The sequence below is a fragment of the Lepisosteus oculatus genome, chromosome 28 (assembly GCF_040954835.1).
Source record: "Lepisosteus oculatus isolate fLepOcu1 chromosome 28, fLepOcu1.hap2, whole genome shotgun sequence".
Taxonomy (NCBI): domain Eukaryota; kingdom Metazoa; phylum Chordata; class Actinopteri; order Semionotiformes; family Lepisosteidae; genus Lepisosteus; species Lepisosteus oculatus.
This window is the reverse complement of record NC_090723.1, coordinates 669,755-687,411: the sequence shown is the minus strand read 5'-3', so window position 1 is coordinate 687,411 and position 17,657 is coordinate 669,755. Positions and strand designations below refer to the sequence as shown.

At 47.9% G+C, this 17,657-nt stretch overlaps 1 protein-coding gene across 3 annotated transcripts in view; it reads left to right on the top strand.

Moving 5' to 3' along the window:
• The window catches only part of LOC102698909 (1-phosphatidylinositol 4,5-bisphosphate phosphodiesterase delta-3-A), a 28,712-nt gene extending 13,049 nt beyond the window's left edge, over positions 1–15,663 (top strand). For all 3 annotated transcript variants that reach the window (XM_015361965.2, XM_015361966.2, XM_069185837.1), the window contains 13 exons: positions 1,778–2,009; positions 2,350–2,479; positions 4,034–4,262; positions 4,758–4,959; positions 5,387–5,531; positions 5,864–6,016; positions 7,240–7,380; positions 8,061–8,211; positions 8,722–8,838; positions 9,094–9,272; positions 10,836–10,971; positions 11,868–12,017; positions 13,054–15,663. In XM_015361965.2, the coding sequence (XP_015217451.2) occupies positions 1,778–2,009; positions 2,350–2,479; positions 4,034–4,262; positions 4,758–4,959; positions 5,387–5,531; positions 5,864–6,016; positions 7,240–7,380; positions 8,061–8,211; positions 8,722–8,838; positions 9,094–9,272; positions 10,836–10,971; positions 11,868–12,017; positions 13,054–13,166 (2,078 nt within the window). In that variant the 3' untranslated portion in view covers positions 13,167–15,663. The remainder of the gene's footprint in view (positions 1–1,777; positions 2,010–2,349; positions 2,480–4,033; positions 4,263–4,757; positions 4,960–5,386; positions 5,532–5,863; positions 6,017–7,239; positions 7,381–8,060; positions 8,212–8,721; positions 8,839–9,093; positions 9,273–10,835; positions 10,972–11,867; positions 12,018–13,053) is intronic.
• The last annotated feature ends 1,994 nt before the right edge of the window (positions 15,664–17,657 follow it).

Sequence of the window (17,657 nt, the reverse complement as noted above, 5' to 3'; positions counted from 1 at the left end):
AGCTCAGTGTGGTGGCTGAAGCTCTGCTGGGCTGGAGTTATTGCTGAACATGACAGACAACAGCTGGGACAGCAGACAGGCAGAGTGCAGGTCTTCTCTTCCTCCTGTAGGGTGTGTGTGTGCTGGCAAGCATGCTGGCCTGGTCCTCTCTGAGCTCAGGGCTCACTCAGACAACAAAATATAAGAACAGTTACAAATGAGAGGAAGCCATTCAGCCCATCTAGCCTGTTTGGAAGTTAGTATCAGATTGATCCAAAGGTACCAGCTTGAACTGCACGGCTGGGTTGCTCGTTCTAGACTCCTACAACCCTTCTGTGGTGAACAAAAGGAGGGATGAAGAGTGAAGCTCTCCTGTGTGGAAATAATGAATAAACACACAGGCACGTGGAGCAGCTAAAAACAAACATGACTATTTTTGGAATAAAAAAATGAGCAGGATAAGCTGATAACTGCAGGAACAGGTGAATGAGGTTTATTATTCACATGGTATTTGAAGAAGCTCTTTGCAATGTGTGTTTGCCCATGACTGTTCTATGGAGTAACCAAGGCATGCAAGAAGTGCTTTTATTCATCTGAAGAAGGAGGGGATAGAGGACATCTCCGGAGCCTCCACAGGTTGACTGTGACATCACCATGGGGAGAGGAGAGTCAGCTATATTAAAGTGCAGAGCAATGATGGGAAGGTGCTATAAAGCGCAGGGTGGTGTGGTAAAGTGCAGTTATGGCAAAGTGACTTCTGGATTTTGTGGTATTGTAGTTTGCAATTAATTGCAATTAAACCTTTTCACTTATCATTACCTTGGAGAGATTTCAAATTCTTCACATCCTGAATACTTATTGTCATAGCTATATTCTAATAGGCATCTTGGCTTTCCCAACCTGGAAATAAATGAAAATGATGTAATTAATCAAATTACTAGAGGAGTTAAAGGTTCAGTGAGTGAACTGGGCTCAGATGGAATGAGAATCTGAAGATACTAGGGTCCTGACTGGGAAACAGCCCCAGGGGGAGACCTTTCTCCCTGCTTGGTTACTGGTGTGGATGTTTCTGCAGCTATGAGCCTCTTTGCTGCTGGAGAATTCCTGGAATTTAGCAGCGAGAGGCTCTTTGTGCAGAGAAGCCGGCCAGGCTCACATGTCTGTGTTAATGAGGAGCTGTGACTTGCTGCCTGCAAGCACTCAGGGCTTAAGGTCACTCACAATCCCAGCTCAGCACCGCACCCACTCCTGTCCTGAATATCTGCGGACAGCAGAGATGTGATAATACGTTTGACATCTCATCTGTTCTGTTAGTATGAAGAGCGCACTGCCTGTCCTGATAAAGCAAAGGGATTACTGGGTTCCCAAATAACAGCCTCTTCAGAGATTATGCGTAACACTGGGTTTGGGGATTCTGGCAGATTTGTCCTAGCAAATGTCTTAAATGAGATATACTGTAAAACCACCTACAGCAGTGCGAGGTTCAAGAGGAGAGAGCTGACAACAAATCCATAGTCTTGGAGGCAGACATGTTTCAAGATCTCGAGTTATCAGCGCAGTTCTGGGTGGGTCCAGTCTGGTCTCCTTTGCCTCGACCTGTTCTTGGGCGTAGGGAAGGCTATCGTCGCCACTTCAGCTCGGGGCTGTGCGCTGGCTGGCGGTGACCGGCCGTGCCCAGGTGCCGGCGGGCAGCGCTCAGTGTCCCTGCAGCGCCAGCAGCGAGAGCAGCATCAGGCCGGTTCGGCTGCAGAGCCCCTGGGCCGTGCCCATGTGTGTGCCCACTCTTGTGCCCCCGCAGTCTCGGTGCTGGAAGTGGACTGCGTGCGGGAGGGCTGCCAGTCGGAGGCGCTGCGGGGGCTGGAGGGCTCCGCGCCCGAGCAGCAGTGCTTCACCGTGGTGTTCAGGGGGGGCAAGCGCAAGAGCCTGGACCTGCGGGGGGGCAGCTCGGAGGAGGTGCAGTGCTGGGTCCGAGGCCTGCGCAAGCTGCAGGAGAGGGCGCTCAGCATGAGCCAGCGAGACATGTTGGAGCAATATCCTTCACAGCCAGCGGGGCGAGACTTCTTCTTGCACTGACGCTAGACACTGGTCTGGGGTGGGCTCCTATGGGAGTGGGGCTCCTGGGGGTGCTGTGGAGTTGGGGTGGGGTTCTGTGGGTGCTGTGGAGTGGGGTTCCTGTGGGTGCTATAGAGTGGGGGTGGGGTTCTGTGGGTGCTATAGAGTGGGGGTGGGGTTCCTGTGGGTGCTGTGGAGTGGGGTTCCTGTGGGTGCTATAGAGTGGGGGTGGGGCTCCTGGGGGTGCTGTGGAGTGGGGGTGGGGTTCTGTGGGAGTGGGGTGCCCGTGAGTCTGTCAGTGTCCTTGACTCCCTGCACCTGGATCTATGGCTACCTGAGGAGAGCTGACCTGAACAAGGATGGCAAGATGAGCTACGAGGAAGTGGGCAGCCTGCTGAAGATGATCAACATCGAGCTGAACGAGCAGTACGCCAGGTGCCTGTTCAAGGTGAGGGCAGCCCGCGGGCGCGGCGAGGGGGGGCGGCCTGGCCCTTTTATAGTCCCGGAGAGGCCAGTGTCTGTAAGACAGAGGCGTGGAGCTTGACGCCTCCTGCTGAAAGTCAAAGTTATAACAGCAGTCCTGGTCCTGCCGAGAGAGTTCTCCAGCCTCACTGGCCGGTCGTATTGCAGGATTTCAAATCTTGTTTTTTTCTAAGCCACAAAGAAGAATCAACAAAACAAAATCTGTTCTTTTCAGGATTGTTTTTCCTGTTTTTGGCTACGGTTTTCTTTTGGAACCTGCCCCGTTAACAAAGAAACCAAGGAATTGTATCTGATTCCAGCTGCCCAAGACCAGTCCTGGACTGGGACCAGATAGTCTAGGGACCTGTACTCCCAGTGCGGGATTTCTAGGAACTAGGGATTCAAAGAATCAAACAATTAAAAATCATAAAGTACTCCATAAAGTAATTAAGACCTGATTATACCTATGAATGCAGATCCAGGACTGCTGTTGTTCTGAACATCCCTGGCTTAGATCAAATTAACAAATCAATAGACCGGAAGCTAAAGATTTTTTAAAAACATATCATGTTGATTTTTTTCATCTGTAAGATATTAATTAAAGCCTGCAGGCCTGTTGAGATCATTGCCATGGAAACAGCTTCTGGATCGCACCAGGAGAGAGCAGCCATCCTGAAAAGAGGCTCAAAACTTTTGATGGAGGAGATTTCTGTGCTACACGTGTTACTTCATATTTGTAGAATTATTATGAAACAGTTCAATAGGGGCATTCTGATAGCTACCAGAAATCAGGCCTTGGTTTTTCCTGGTTTTTGCAGCTGAGGAGAGTGAACCTCTGAAAGCAGAGCGCTTGCTCGGGGGTGTGGTCTGGGAGGAGGGGGGTTACTGGTGGCGTGGCGGGGGCTCTGGGGAGACATGTTGAGGCTGAGGCAGCTGTAGTCAGCCTCAGACAGTCTGTAGTAAACGTCTGGATTCAATTACACCGCCTGCCAGCACCAGAAAGCAAGTATGCTTAGAGCTACCAATAAAAAATGTGCTGATTCCAGCACCTCGCAGTCAGCATCCCCCGTCGCAGAACGTCCTCCTGTTGAGCCGATGATCTGGGGGAAATAAAGAAAAAGAAGATGGACTGTGGGGATGATATTCTAGCTGGTACTCGCTTTGTGACGGTAGAAGCCAGCTGATAAGTGGAAGGCTGAAAGGTCACTGTCGCTGGTTTCAACGTCTGTCTGTGCATAAACATGTAACCAGTCCCCCGGTCCCCGACACGCTGAGACCAGTCACTTCCTGGGTTCTGTCGGCCACTGAAGGCAGCAGGTGTCTTGTCCGCAGTTTGAGCCTCACTTTGGTAAAGGGGCAACTACAGGGTTAGCAGATGCCTGGGTGAAAAAGAGTTAAGGCTCAGAGCTCCTCTGCTGCTTGACACCCAGGCACACTGGCTCGCTCTCACATCCCTCAGAGCCGCGGTGTCCCAGCGGGCTGGGCGCTGCTCCGAGGGCGGGCTCGGGGCGGGCTCACAGCGCGCGCTCCTGTTCTGCAGCAGTGCGACCGATCGGCCAACGGCCGGCTGGAGAACAGCGAGATCGCCGAGTTCTGCCGGCGCCTGATGCGGCGCCCCGAGCTGGAGGCGGTGTTCTGGAAGTACTCGGGGAACGACAGCGCCCTCTCCGCCAAGGAGCTGCGGGAGTTCCTGTGGGACCAGGGCGAGGAGCAGGCCACGCTGGCCCACGCACACGCCATCATCCAGACCTACGAGCTCAGCGACAGGGGTGAGCCGGGGGAGCGGGACAGGGAGCCACACTGGGGCTGACTTTCCCACCCAGTGAGACGGCTGCTACTACCTCAGAAACTGTCAAGGGAGATGAAGCAGTGCTATAGGCCAGAGGGGAGTCCCGAATGTATAGATGTCCCACTGCAGAAGGAGACATTTCCAGGGAAGGAAGGGGAATGATGTCTCCTTACTCACTTCTTCTTATAAAGAGGCACATCTGTAGACAAAGGGAATGGCTTCCTGTAACCAGGGTCCCCCATCTCATTCCCCCTGGATTCGAGCAGCTCCTGCTGCTCTGTCAATAACAATGACGTCTCTGATAAAGTTGGGTTTATTGCCAAACCAGATCTGTGGTGCGATACAGATACAGGGAGAGAAAGAAAGATCAGACATAACACACACATATCATAGACAAAACACAGTACACTGCTACATTACAGTCACAACTTGACAGCTTGACAAAGCGCCTCATTGCCTCGCTGTCTCATCGCAGCTAAGAAGAGCCAGTTCATGACGATGGATGGGTTCACCATGTACCTGCTGTCCAGCGAGAGTAACGTCTTCAACCCTGCGCACGCCACCGTCTCTCAGGACATGACCCAGCCCCTGGCGCACTACTTCATCTCGGCCTCCCACAACACCTACCTGACCAAGGACCAGATCACCAGCATGAGCAGCACGGAGCCCTACATCAGGTACGCTCGACACACCGGCCCTGTGAGCCACCCCGTCCAGCCAGGCCCCCATCTTAAAGGGAAAATGGAGGATGCCAAGCACTGCCACTGCTTCAGGGAGTGCTGTCCTGTAATGTTAAGTAACCAGACCAAGAAACAGCACACCCTTGTGACAGTGTACTGTGATACTCCACGGTAAAGCGCAGTAAAGCAAAGGGAAATTACTGTGAAAGTACTGTAGAGTGTAGAGAGGTGTCATGGTGGGATAAAGTAATTATATGGTATAAGCATGGCAAACCCATGGGAGAGCTGATTGTAATGTCCAAAGGACAGCTTTTGTTGAGGAATTGCACACAGCCGGAATCACCCCCTTCCTCAGCGGGAGTGTGACAGTGCGAAAGGACGGGGGTCCTGACTCGGGGTGACCTGGGGGCGCCTGTGTTCGCAGGGCGCTGAACCAGGGCTGCCGCTGCGTGGAGCTGGACTGCTGGGACGGGGACAAGGGGGAGCCGGTCATCTGCCACGGCCACACGCTAACCTCCAAGATCCCCTTCCGAGAGGTCATCCAGACCATCGCCCAGTACGCCTTCAAGGTATGGTAGGCCCCTGCAGACACCGCCCGGGGGAGAGCCCTCTGCAGGCCAGGGCCCGGGGGAGAGCCCTCTGCAGGCCAGGGCCCGGGGGACAGTCCGGCTTCTAGCTTACAGCATGTCTTTCCATCCCCACAAAATGAAATGATCAGCGCCGTGTCCCTTCTGTAAAATATCATGGTGTGCCAGATGCTAAATGATTTCTAAATAGGTGTCAGCTTCCAGTACTATTTATACATGTAATAGATTACACATCACTGGCATTTTTAGTTTTACTGCAGATCCCATTGCATGTTCAGAGTCATGACTGTGCTGGTGTGTCTCTCCCTGGCCAGGCCTCCCCCTACCCCCTGATCCTGTCTCTGGAGAATCACTGCACCGTGGAGCAGCAGGCGGTCATGGCCAGGCACCTCCGCACATTGCTGGGAGACAGTCTGGTCACCAAGCCCATCAGCGGCCAGCTGAGCAGCAGCCTGCCTTCTCCAGAGGTGGGGTCTCTCTGCCTCGGCGGTCCTGCAGCAAACAGAGAAGACGTGTCAAAATGGCAGCAGGGTGGGATTTAATTCAAGCTGGCAGGAGGAGGTTTGTTATTGGAGACAGTTCTAAACCCTGAACTGCCAAAAACATGCCTCATCAGAAAAGCATCTCTCTCGTAAATGGATTTAAATTGACAAGTGATACTTGTTAGGATCAAGTGTTTAAAAGGAGGAGTTTAGACAGAACACAGAGCAGAGATGTCAGGGAGGAGGTCTGAAGTCCTGTCAGAGCGTGTTAGTGAAAGAGCACGGGTACTCAGGAACCGCAAGAGGTGCTCCTGGGAATGACACACAGGTGCTTCTGCTTGCTCCTGTCATGTGCTTTTATTTCTGTGGTTATGTCACTTCTTTACCTTTCTAAACATCTCAAGTGGGAAGAACGGGTGAGGAGGGGGAGGGCAACAAACACGCCAGCCTAAAGCCGAGGGTCTGATGGGCCTGCTGTCCGGCACAGGGAGCACGTTCTGTCCGCAGACTGTAAGAGGCCTCTGATGGGTCACAGAGCTGCCTGCGGGTGCAATTACTCACAGCGGGGGTCCGTCAGGGACCACAGGGCTGGAGTGTCAGAGAGCAGAGTCACAGACGGCAGTAAGCAAGGCTGTGGGATCCATTAGCAGGAAATCTAATTCCACAAAGAGCTCCTGCCAGCAGGATAATCTGAGGAAAGAGCTCCTGTCTGCCAGATTGCTGTGCAATCGGCTCATCTCTCCACTGATCAGGCCCCTTTATGTCTTACTGCCCCCTGCTGGCTCCTGTGTTACTTTGCGATGTCTGTGTTTTTCCTGTGGTTTGCTTTACAGTTGGCAGCCTCCTCACAGCACAGTCTGGGAACAAACCAGTGGTCTGGTGACTTTAGCTCGATGCTTTTTTCATTTCTACTTATCATTAAAATCTTCAGCAAAAAAACAAAACAACTAAGAGGATGTATCAATTACCTTTGGTTCTTCCTAAGCTGAAATTCTGATAACTTTCAAAGCAGCTTAGAGGTATGGTACATTTATACTACAAAGATACTAACACTAACAAGTGTCTTCGTTATAGTAAAAAAATAGGAAAGTGTGCTCTTGTCATGACTGTGGATGACTTCCTGGTAGTAAACCTGATTGCATACGGGTTAGTAGGTCGGGAGGGGAGGAGCTATTGTGTTTTAATGGCTTCTTATTGGCTGGGCTCAGGAACTGAAGGGGCGGATCCTGGTGAAGGGCAAGAAGGAGACAGGCCAGCAAGTGAAGACGGACAGCGCTGGCTCCTCATCCGGCTCAGAGGATGAGATGGTAGGCAGGCCCGGGAACAACAAAAACAAGGAGGTGGCGAAGGTGAGGCTGTGAGCTCGTGCTTAAGAACTGACGGAACAGCTGATCATTGGCAGCTCAGGTCCAGACATGAAGTCTGAGACCACAGTTCCACAGGCTGGCTAACTCTGTGCGGAACTGGGTGGGCTTACAGGGCCTTGCTGTAAGGCCATGACCCCTGTTTTATTTTCTTTTGAAAAAAGGAAACATTAGGTAAAGTAAGGTGGTGTTGATATTCCTAGTTTGCAAATAGTTCCCCTAAACTTTGGAGCCAAACGGCACCAGTAGATGAGGACATGAAAGACTTCACACATCTTTCTACTTGTAAAGACATTCTTGTGCCGCCTGGTTCAAAAGAAGAATTGCTCTGTGCTTCTCCTGTGTATGTATGGACCAGAGGTGGGCAAACGTAGATCTGCAGGGTTGGTGTCTCTGCAGGGTTCCTTGGTTTCTTCAAAGCAGCAGCCCCTAAAGAACTCGGAGAAGCTGTTAAGTTGTTAAATTTGTCCCATTAAGCCCATTCTTTAAGGACATACAGTCCTCCCTGCAATAGGCAAGAGCTCTCAAAATGCAGAGGGCAGTGCAAGAGGGACAGCTGAACGTCCGAGGAAGACCCATTTTAAAGGCGGTGTGACCGAGGGGGCAGACCCTCTCATGCCAGCAGGAGCTCTGCCCCGTTGCCCAGTGCGTCTGTCTGCCCGCAGGCCGGCACCTCCAAGCTGAGCCCGGAGCTGTCCGAGCTGGTGGTATACTGCCGCAGCACCCCGTTCCGGGGCTTTGAGCAGGCGGCCCAGCTGCCCAACGAGATGTCGTCCTTCTCCGAGAGCGAAGCCCAGCGCCACATCAAGGAATCAGGTGCTTATGGGGGGGCATGAATCTGCCAGCTTTCAGCATTTATTTCACCCAGTGTCCCCAATTTACTCTATTCAACAAAGCATCTCATGGGCTTATGGACCTACAGTAACAGTGGCTGGGCTGTGTAATAGCGAAAAGCAGTTCGAGCAGGTAGCTGTGTCAGCATGCGTAGGCTGCAAAGGAACAAGTAAAGGTTTATTTGAGCGGAAAAGAAACAACGTTTCAGCTGTGGAGCCTTCTTCGGGTGGCTTTCGAAGAAGGTTCGACAGACGAAACGTTTTGTTTCTTTTCTTCTCTTTTCAGCCTAGCGAAAAGCAGTTTAAACATAAGGTATAAACAGACATCCGAGTTGTTTCAGCATTTGCTCAGTTTCATGAGAACTTTGCACTGATTACACCCTGCTTGTTGTGGGAGCAAGGTGTCTGGTCTTCCTCTCTCAGTGCTGAAGGGAGTTTCCTTTATGTCATGTATGTAAAACTCATAACTTGCTAAGACACTTTGCTTCCACAGGAACGGCCTTTGTGCAGCACAACACGCGGCAGCTGAGTCGAATTTACCCCTCTGGGCAGCGAATCCAGTCCTCCAACTACAACCCCCAGGACATGTGGAACTGCGGCTGTCAGATTGGTCAGCATCCAAACAACAAAAAATCTCTTTCATTCCTCCAATTAAATAGTTCTTGAGCCACACTGCTTCATCTGAGTGTGGTCCCTACTTGTGCCCTGTTCTTCTGGCGTAAGTGACTCTCTGATGACACCGATGATGACGATGGCAATGACGATCATGAAGATGATGATTTCAATGACAATGATGACGAAGAGGGTGACAACAATGGTGATGTTAACGATGATGAAGATGATGGATGTGTCTTGTGTCCCACAGTGGCGCTCAACTTCCAGACCCCAGGGGAGCAGATGGATCTGAACCAGGGACGTTTCCTTCCCAACGGCCACTGTGGCTACATCCTCAAACCCGCCTTCCTGCGCGCTGAGAACTCGACCTTCGACCCCGAGAACCCCCTGCAGGGCCCAGGCTACCAGCCCACACAGCTGACCATCAAGGTGGGAGAGAGGGCAGTTGTGGGATTTGTGGGGGAGGGGAGGTGGACAGCAGCCACAGCAGGCCTGCCTTCAGGACTGTCCCAGGGGAAGATGTAACCTCGCTGGTGTGCCTACAGGACGGTCCTTACCAGTTTGTACATTCAGGCTGTCAGGGAAGCCTCTTTCCAATCAGTTTTTTATCAGGAATCGCAATCCTGATTCAGGAGAGCGGAAAGGTTTATGAAGAGCTTATCTCAGACAATTATAGTGACAGTTGCAAGCTTATGTAATTACAACTGTCTTGGAATGTAATAGCTGTCAAGCTGCAGGAACCCTATTATCTGTGTTCAGATTATTATCTTGTCTTCTGTGGTTGTGATGGAACCCTCTCACATAGCCTGTAAGCAGACATTTATTATAGACTGAACAAACTTGTCTGCTTTCACACCACCCCCATAATTGCAAGAAAATACCTATATTTCCCAGAAGCCATGTGCAATATACAAAAAAACAATAATTATTCTGTTAAAATGGTGGATATGTATTTCTGTAACTTTCCTGTAAATTACTAGACCTGCATATTGAGCTCCACATGGCCTTCCAGAGCTAATGCAGGTAAACATTGTTGTCCTTATCTGCAACATCATCATCTAGTGGCGTGGAGGGGAAGTGGTATCCCTTTTCTTGTACAACTAGGTCTCTTTGTTCGAATAGTAAACTCAATATTGGTGACACATCTATGTTGATACAAGACTGACAGACACCATTAGGACAGAGACCGGGTTCAAGTGAATGAGTGTAAATGTGTATTTGCTGGTTATAATTGTTTGCTGTTGTTTGTGAAGGAGAAAGGATACAGTTTCAGGGGAGGCACAGTGGTGTAGGGGTTAGTTAATTAGCTTCTGGAATAATTGGCCCTGTTGTGAGTTTGTGTCTGTGTGCCCTGTGATGGACTGGCATCCCATCCAAGGTGTATCCTGCCTTGTACCCATTGCTTGCTGGGATTGGATGCAGCTCTCCTGCAACCCTGAACTGGATAAAGCAGTTAGAAAATGTGTGGATGGATGGATACCACTTTAACAGATCAGATGACCTATAAGCAGAAGGGGCAGAGGTTACCATGTAAAAGGTTAACTATCATGATGCCATAGGGAGCAGAAGGGTGTGTTGGTTTGAGACTAGCTTGGGATGTTGAGTGTTTGAGCTTTAGATACTTGCTAAAACCTTGTTTTCCTTGCTTACAGAATATCCAATTGCACAAGTGCTATGAAATCCAGACTGTGTCAGCTTAGTCCCTGCTGAATAAACTCTTCATATTGTTACAAAATTATAGCTTTGTGTACATCTTCTTCCGTGGCACTCTTTCACACTGCCCAGAGCAGGGAGCCTACAGACCGCTGCTGTTTCCAAGAGCTCATGGAATTCAGGAACACATTCTATTGAAAAACATCACTGTCTGTGTAAAACAATGTGTTAGCTCACCCACTGATAATGGTAGCTAGAACTAGTTTATCTTTAAAAATAATGAATTTCTCCAGTACTTTTACTTGACTCATTGACCACAGTCTGTCCTTCCTCTACCAGGTGATCTCCGCCCAGCAGCTGCCCAAGCTGAACACCGACAAGCCCAACTCCATTGTGGACCCCCTGGTCCGGATCGAGGTGCACGGGGTGTCGTCCGACACCACCAAGGCCGAGACGCCCTACATCACTAACAACGGTATGCCGCCGAGAGCGCACAGCTGTTGGTAGTGGCTGCGGTGATCCCAGATGGCTCGAAACTCTCAGTACTCCCCCTTGGAGTCTGGGCTCAGTACAAAGTCCAGACTCCAAGGGGGAGTGAATGAGAGAGACAATGAGTCAGGAAAGGAAGCAGACAAAGGAGAAGACAGCAGCTGACAGAAAAGAACAGTTTGTTTTGATCTTGTTTTTCTGTGAGGAAAAATTAAAGTGTGCAAAAGCACCAGTTTCCTTTCTGAATTTGAAACGAAATGTGCTCTCATCTTCCTAACCAGCCTGTAACAATACCTTAAAGCAAGGACCCTGTTGCATCAATAATGTCAAAAAATGTAGTGCAAAGCAGATTAAGAGAGCAATGTATTTTAAAGCAGTTGTGTTGCACTTGACACTGAGGATTTGTTCTTATTTTCCCATTAACTCCAGTCTGTATTGTACTTCTTATCAAAACCAACATTGATTCCTGCTGGATTCTGGCATCCTGACGACTTTTCCTTTTACCCATGTATGAATTTTGTGGAGTGGGGATCATTGTGCCTCTTAATAATCATTGCTACAGTTATCAGTTTGTTGAAGCTCTCTCATCACTGTGGTCGATGTGTTCTGTGTGTAGTGTAAATCGATTGAACTGGTCTGTCCTGAGCTGGAGATAAAACAGCTAAATCTGGGGTCAGATTGCCAACAGGAACATTAATTACGCCCTCCATTAATCCGCTTACAGTTTGTTTCCTGCTCTACAGCTTCTCTTGAGAAAAGACATCTTAATCTCTAAAGAGACTGTGTGCTGCAGCAACGTTAACAAGGCCTTTGCTCTGGGGGTCCTGCCTGGGCAAGGGGATGACTGCTGTGTGCTGATAACTGTCCTCCTGTGGCCTGCAGGGTTCAATCCACTGTGGAATTGCACTCTGTCCTTCAAGATCCAGGTGCCTGAGCTAGCTCTGATCCGATTTGTGGTGGAAGATCATGACATGGCCTCCAGTAATGACTTTGTGGGCCAGTTCACTCTGCCCTTCACCAGCCTGCGCAGAGGTAATGTCGGCCTGATTTCCTATCTCTCCCGCTCTCTCTGGGTCTGTCTGGCTCTGCTCCCTGGGACGGGCAGCCTCACTGGGCAGTCAATGAGCAGAACATTCGCTCTCCTGGAAAGTGGAAAAAAGATCATGGCATGAGCATGGCATGTGGATGGACAGCTCTCTGTGTTGTACTACTGTTGAGTCATACCACACGCTGCTGTGTCAACAGGGAGTGTTGACTTGTGTATCAGGGCACAGGAAGGGGGAGTGTGTACTTAGCCTAATGGTCAAGGCCTCTTTCAGCAAACCTCGTCCTCTTAAAGCCCCACACAGTCAGAATCCAAGAGTTAACATTTTTTAGTTGTCAGTCAAGAGCTCTGACCACCTGTTATTGAAAAATGAAAATGGGAAAATTCCTGGCTTTCTCAGGTTTTTGTTTAAAGCTGCTATATAGACATGTACTTGTGTGACCAATAGGCTCTTAATGAGAACTTTGAAATAGCCAGAGCCAAGAGTTTTCAGTCTTTCTAAATAACAGAAATATCCTTAGTCCACCACATATTTGTTGGAACAGTCTGTCCTACACTGACAGACTGAAGGAGCTGAACCTTTTTAGTCTTGAACAGAGGAAGACAATGATAGGGGGGCCTGATACAAATATTCACAATCCTCAAAGACACTGACAAAGTTAATGCAGCAAATTTCTTCAGAAAAAGTAACACAACAAACAAAACAGATTTCCACAACTGAAAACATTAACTGAAGTGCATTTAAAAGAGGAGGCACCCCTTACATAAAGGGTGGTGGGAGTAGGGAATGTTGCAGTGTTGTTGAAGCTGATACACTGACTTCTTTCAATAAACAGATGGATAAGATCCTGGGATCAATTAGCTAACTACTGCACTGTTCTTTTTTGTATATCTAATATAGAAAGAATAGTCAGGGTTCATCGTTACTTTGCAGTGTCATGTTTTATGTAAGCAACACAGGCACCCCTCCTTTCCAGCTTCTACGACCTTTTACCCCTGACCTCTAACCCCTCTGTCTTCCAGGATTCCGACACGTGCACCTGCTGAAAGAGGACGGCTGCTCCTTGTCCCCCGCCACCCTCTTCATCCACGTCAAGGTCTCTGCCCTGGGATCCACCAAGCCTGTGTCCCCGTGACCTGCGTGAGCCCCGTGCTCCGGTCCCTGGCCAGCGCACACACAGTGACAGGGGTGATGAGGGGACGCTGGCAGCGTCTCGTTCAGCAGCTCAAAGGAACCCCCTCCAGAGAGAAGGCAAGCCCCATTGGTCATCATCGGTCCTACCCCTGTGGGACCAGGACAGGTCCAATACCAAGCTGGCTGGAGCTCGGAGAGAGAAGCACCAGGGAGCTTGTTCTCATGGAAATCCAGGGGTGTCCCTGGCCCTGTCCGGACATTGGGGTGCTCTGCTTGTCGAGTGTTTGAGGACAGTAGCAGCCTCGCTGGCAGGACTTTCACTCTTTTATTTCACCAGCTTATCAAGCTAAGAAAGCTGACCTTTTTTATTTGATTTGATTTTATTATTTTACACGATAAATTAGCAATATTTGATATGCAATTTTGCAGAGATGTAATACTCCAGTTATATTTTTTTAAATGTAAAGAGTAACTTAACAGTTGTGATCTGTCTCCGGAGCTTCTAGGTTTATGTGACCAGGCTTCATTCCAGTGCTGCTGCTTTTGAGCAGGGGCTACTGGAGCAATTTGTCATGAAGGAGCAGAACCAGACTAAGGCTCCTGTGCTCAGCTCAGTCTCTGGGAAGCAGCTGATCCACATCCCTATCCCTGAGGTGCAGGAAGCAACTGCCAGGAACAGCGGCTGTCTTTCCCTGAGATGTGGACACCTCTCACTGGCTCACAGTCTGTTTAGTCCAGGGCAGGTCCACCAGAAAATCAACATCAAAATGAAAAATGAGCTGCTGTAATTTTTAAATTTTAGTTTGATGACTCAGAACACAAAGAGCAAACAAACCACAAATTTGACCAGCGAAAGCCTGCCTCTTGAATTCAAGAGAGCTGTGAACTGGCAGCTTTCATAGAACATGGCTCCATGAAATGAGTTTTGTTAAGAAATGTCTTGGTTTTTTTTCATTTTTCAACTTCTTCCTGTTTAAAATCTCCCTTGCCCTTGTGCCTGACAGGGGTGGGCAATTTGAGTCCTCGAGAGCCCGTGTCCTGGAACTCTGAACTTCATCGCTTAATTGAACTCCATGTTTGGATGAGAAGTTAAACCACCTGTGTTTTTTACTTGCCAGTCAGTGGCTAATTAAAGGCCCCTGGTGCAGAGACACAGCACTGTAACGCCATTTTATCTCAGAAGCTGAAATTCACTGCTCATTAGCAGTGTGTCACGAATCGCACAAAGGGGAAGTAAGCGCTCCCACAGTCCCACGAGCTCTTCTCTCCCTAAACGTCCACACACCGATCTACTCAGCACTATTTAAACCCTCACTAGTCTTCCCTTCCTCGCTCACGATTGAGGCCTCCTCCCTGAGCTGCGTATCAGAAGTGCCTCCATAGGATCCCTATCCACCCAAGTCCGGCTATACGGGACACAGTGGGGATCTGTCCAGGAGCAAGAGCTGCTTGTCTTAACTGTACTTCATCTCTGAAGAGTCTTTAAACAGTCATACCTGCTGCACAACACTCCCCTAACTGTCTCCTCGCTGCCTTCTGGAACAACACTAAGACTGCGGTTGGTTTTATAGCTTTCGTGTTTTGTAGAGCTTCTTGTAATTAAAAGGCTCACCAAATTAACTTGATAGTGTAATCAGATTACTTACTGAGTGCTCAGTGTATCCCCACCTCCAGTTATGGTATTTATTGTTTATCAGCCCTTTGTACTGACAAGTATTATGTGATTAATACTCTAAATTAGTCAAGGGATGAGCCCGTGTGCACAGCAGGATCTGGCACTATAACATTGGTAACACTGTTGTCTGAAAGTCCCACAATTTCCTCTGTCTGAACGTCTCACAATTGTTTCCTCCAATATCTATGTATGACAGCAATGGTGCCCTATGTTGTTTGTGGACAAGAGGTTTTCTTTGCTTAGATGTGTGTTCTACTTTTCTGTGATATCTGTTTAAGTTTGACAATCCCTGTATTTGTGCCTTTTAGTTTGTTTATTTTATTTATGTTTATGATAATGTTAAATTTCATAGGACATTTTTCAAAACTGTTTTGCATTGATGCAATCTCAACACATACTGAAGTTTGGATCAGTTTTCAAGTACTAATATTTGATTAAGTAAAAGAGAGGGTAAATTCTGTTTTCCATACCTCTATTCAACTCTTTGCTTCACGTGCTATTTTTGTGTCCATTATCTTCAAAAAGAAACCAGATCGATTGTGCACCCTGTCCACATACACCAGGCTCTCAATCTCCCAGTTCTGTTTCAGGTACAGAGCTTTTGTCTGTGCAGATATGCTGAACTTTGAGGTCTGATCTGCACAATGATATTAGACATGCTTTGTTTAAAGATGTCTTTCAGAGCATGTTAGTAAGACAAAAAACACAATGGCATCAGAGCTAGGCAGCAGTGTCCACAGGCAGGTGTGCACATTGTGAGCTCTCCTGAGTTCAGCATCAGTTCCGAAATGAGACAATAAACTTTCCTTTAATTCCAGGAAAAGTTGTTAATGTGTTTTGGATTCACGCGACTGAGCAGCATCCTAGTGAAGAGGATGAAGGTCAAGGCATGTGAAGCCCAGTGAGAGGTGCTGTGGGGGACAATGACAGTGCTCTCAGTCTTGGGACCCTGGATTTATTCTGTCTTCCAAATCATTTGTTAAAAAGATCCTTAATTTCCCCTGCTGTGCTTGGGTGCAGATCTGGTGTCTTAGTTTCTTGACTATATTTAGCATATTTTACAGTAAAATGAGGGATTTGCTTCAGAATTTTCTCCCTGCAGCTTAAAATAGCTGATAGCTGATGTGTGGTGAGCGTTCTGGCGCACTATGGCTGCCGTCGCATCATCCAGGTGGATGCTGCACACTGGAGCTGGTGGTAGAGGGGAGACCCCATTACCTGTAAAGCGCTTTGAGTGGAGTGTCCAGAAAAGCGCTATATAAGTGTAAGCAATTATTATTATTATTATTATTATTATTATTATTATTAAAATCAAAGTTTCATACAGCAGTCCTTTCTAGTCAAAACTTGCCCTCCTGGAATAATGTGCAAGATGTGGGTAGTGTAGGTACATTAGCTGGTATTGTTCAGAGCAGGCCTGAGGCGTGTGATCTGTTTGTATTATTGATACGTGAGCAAGGTCCTTAACCCTAGCTGCTCCTGGGGCCCCATATAAATGACTGACCCAGCGCTCTGACCCCAAGCTTCTCTCCCTGTCCGTGTGTCCCATGGAGAGCAAGTTGGGGTATACGAAAAAAAAGACAAATTCCTAAAACAAGAAATTGTATATGGCCAATAAAGTGATCTGATCTGATCTAAATGACTACCAAGTGCACCCAGGCTTCTCAAGGTTCAGGGTTACTACAGGAGTCCTCATGCTGAAGGCTGATGCAGATTTTCTTGGTCTCCTCAAAATCAGCAGCTGTCCAGCAGGATTTATAAGCAGCCATCAGACCTTCACTAATCTGCAGAATTTGGAGAAATGTGATGTTAAACAAGCGCTTAATTAACTCAGAGATCGTTTAGAACATGCAAGGACCAGAGTTTTAGACAGACCTGTGGTTTTACAGTGCCCTATGAAACAAACTGAACTGGTTCACCAAGATCTGGGGTGGAGACCCCTGCTTTACGGATTTTAGAACTGGCCTTTACACATGAATACACGTCTACATATTATTTAAAGCAATGATGATACTAGTTGTATTTTCACAAGTAGTTTCTTAATTTATATTTGCAGTTTGTTTTTGCTGCCTGCATTTCACACCCTGCACTTGTCAAATTAATCATCACCTGCCAGGGGTTTGATCCATTTTGAATTTTGGTTTCAGTCTTTCTGAATTCCCATTGAAATTTATAAAGAATTTGCTCATCCTTTTGTTTTGGCTTCATCTGCAAAACTGTCCTGTTTGCTAGTCAGTTGATCTTTGATACAGATTAGAAAAAGATCACAGGGCATTTACCTCTCATTTAAACTGTTTCATATTGGTTAACCATTTCTCAAATCAAATACATGCAGTACCTTAAACATTTTACCTTCTGCACAATTAATCTGTAAACCTTACATGCAATATAATGAGGCGTATTGGTCTATTATACATTTTGCAGATAAGCACAACATTAAGCAATTTTCCAGCCAGTGGTATTATTCTTATCTTGAGAAAGGAAAGTTAAGACCTCCTCAATCACTGCTGATAACAGAAACAGGAAAAAGACAGCAAAACAAAATTCCACTGAAGTACTTCCACTGGGGTGTGAAGAAGTGATAGATGTTGAAATCTCTTTTGTTTTTCACTTAGGCCTGTTCTTCTGTGAAATGTTTTAGATGCCCGCAGCTGTGTTTCAAAGACTCAAGGTATGAAGTGATGACAGAACCAGTAAATCAACTAAATCTGAAGATTGCAAATCGCACAACCAGAATCTTATTGTTGGTACAGACTTCAAACCAGCTACAACATCGCCATCTGGTGGCTGACTCGAAAAGTGTGGAAGGGTCGCTTT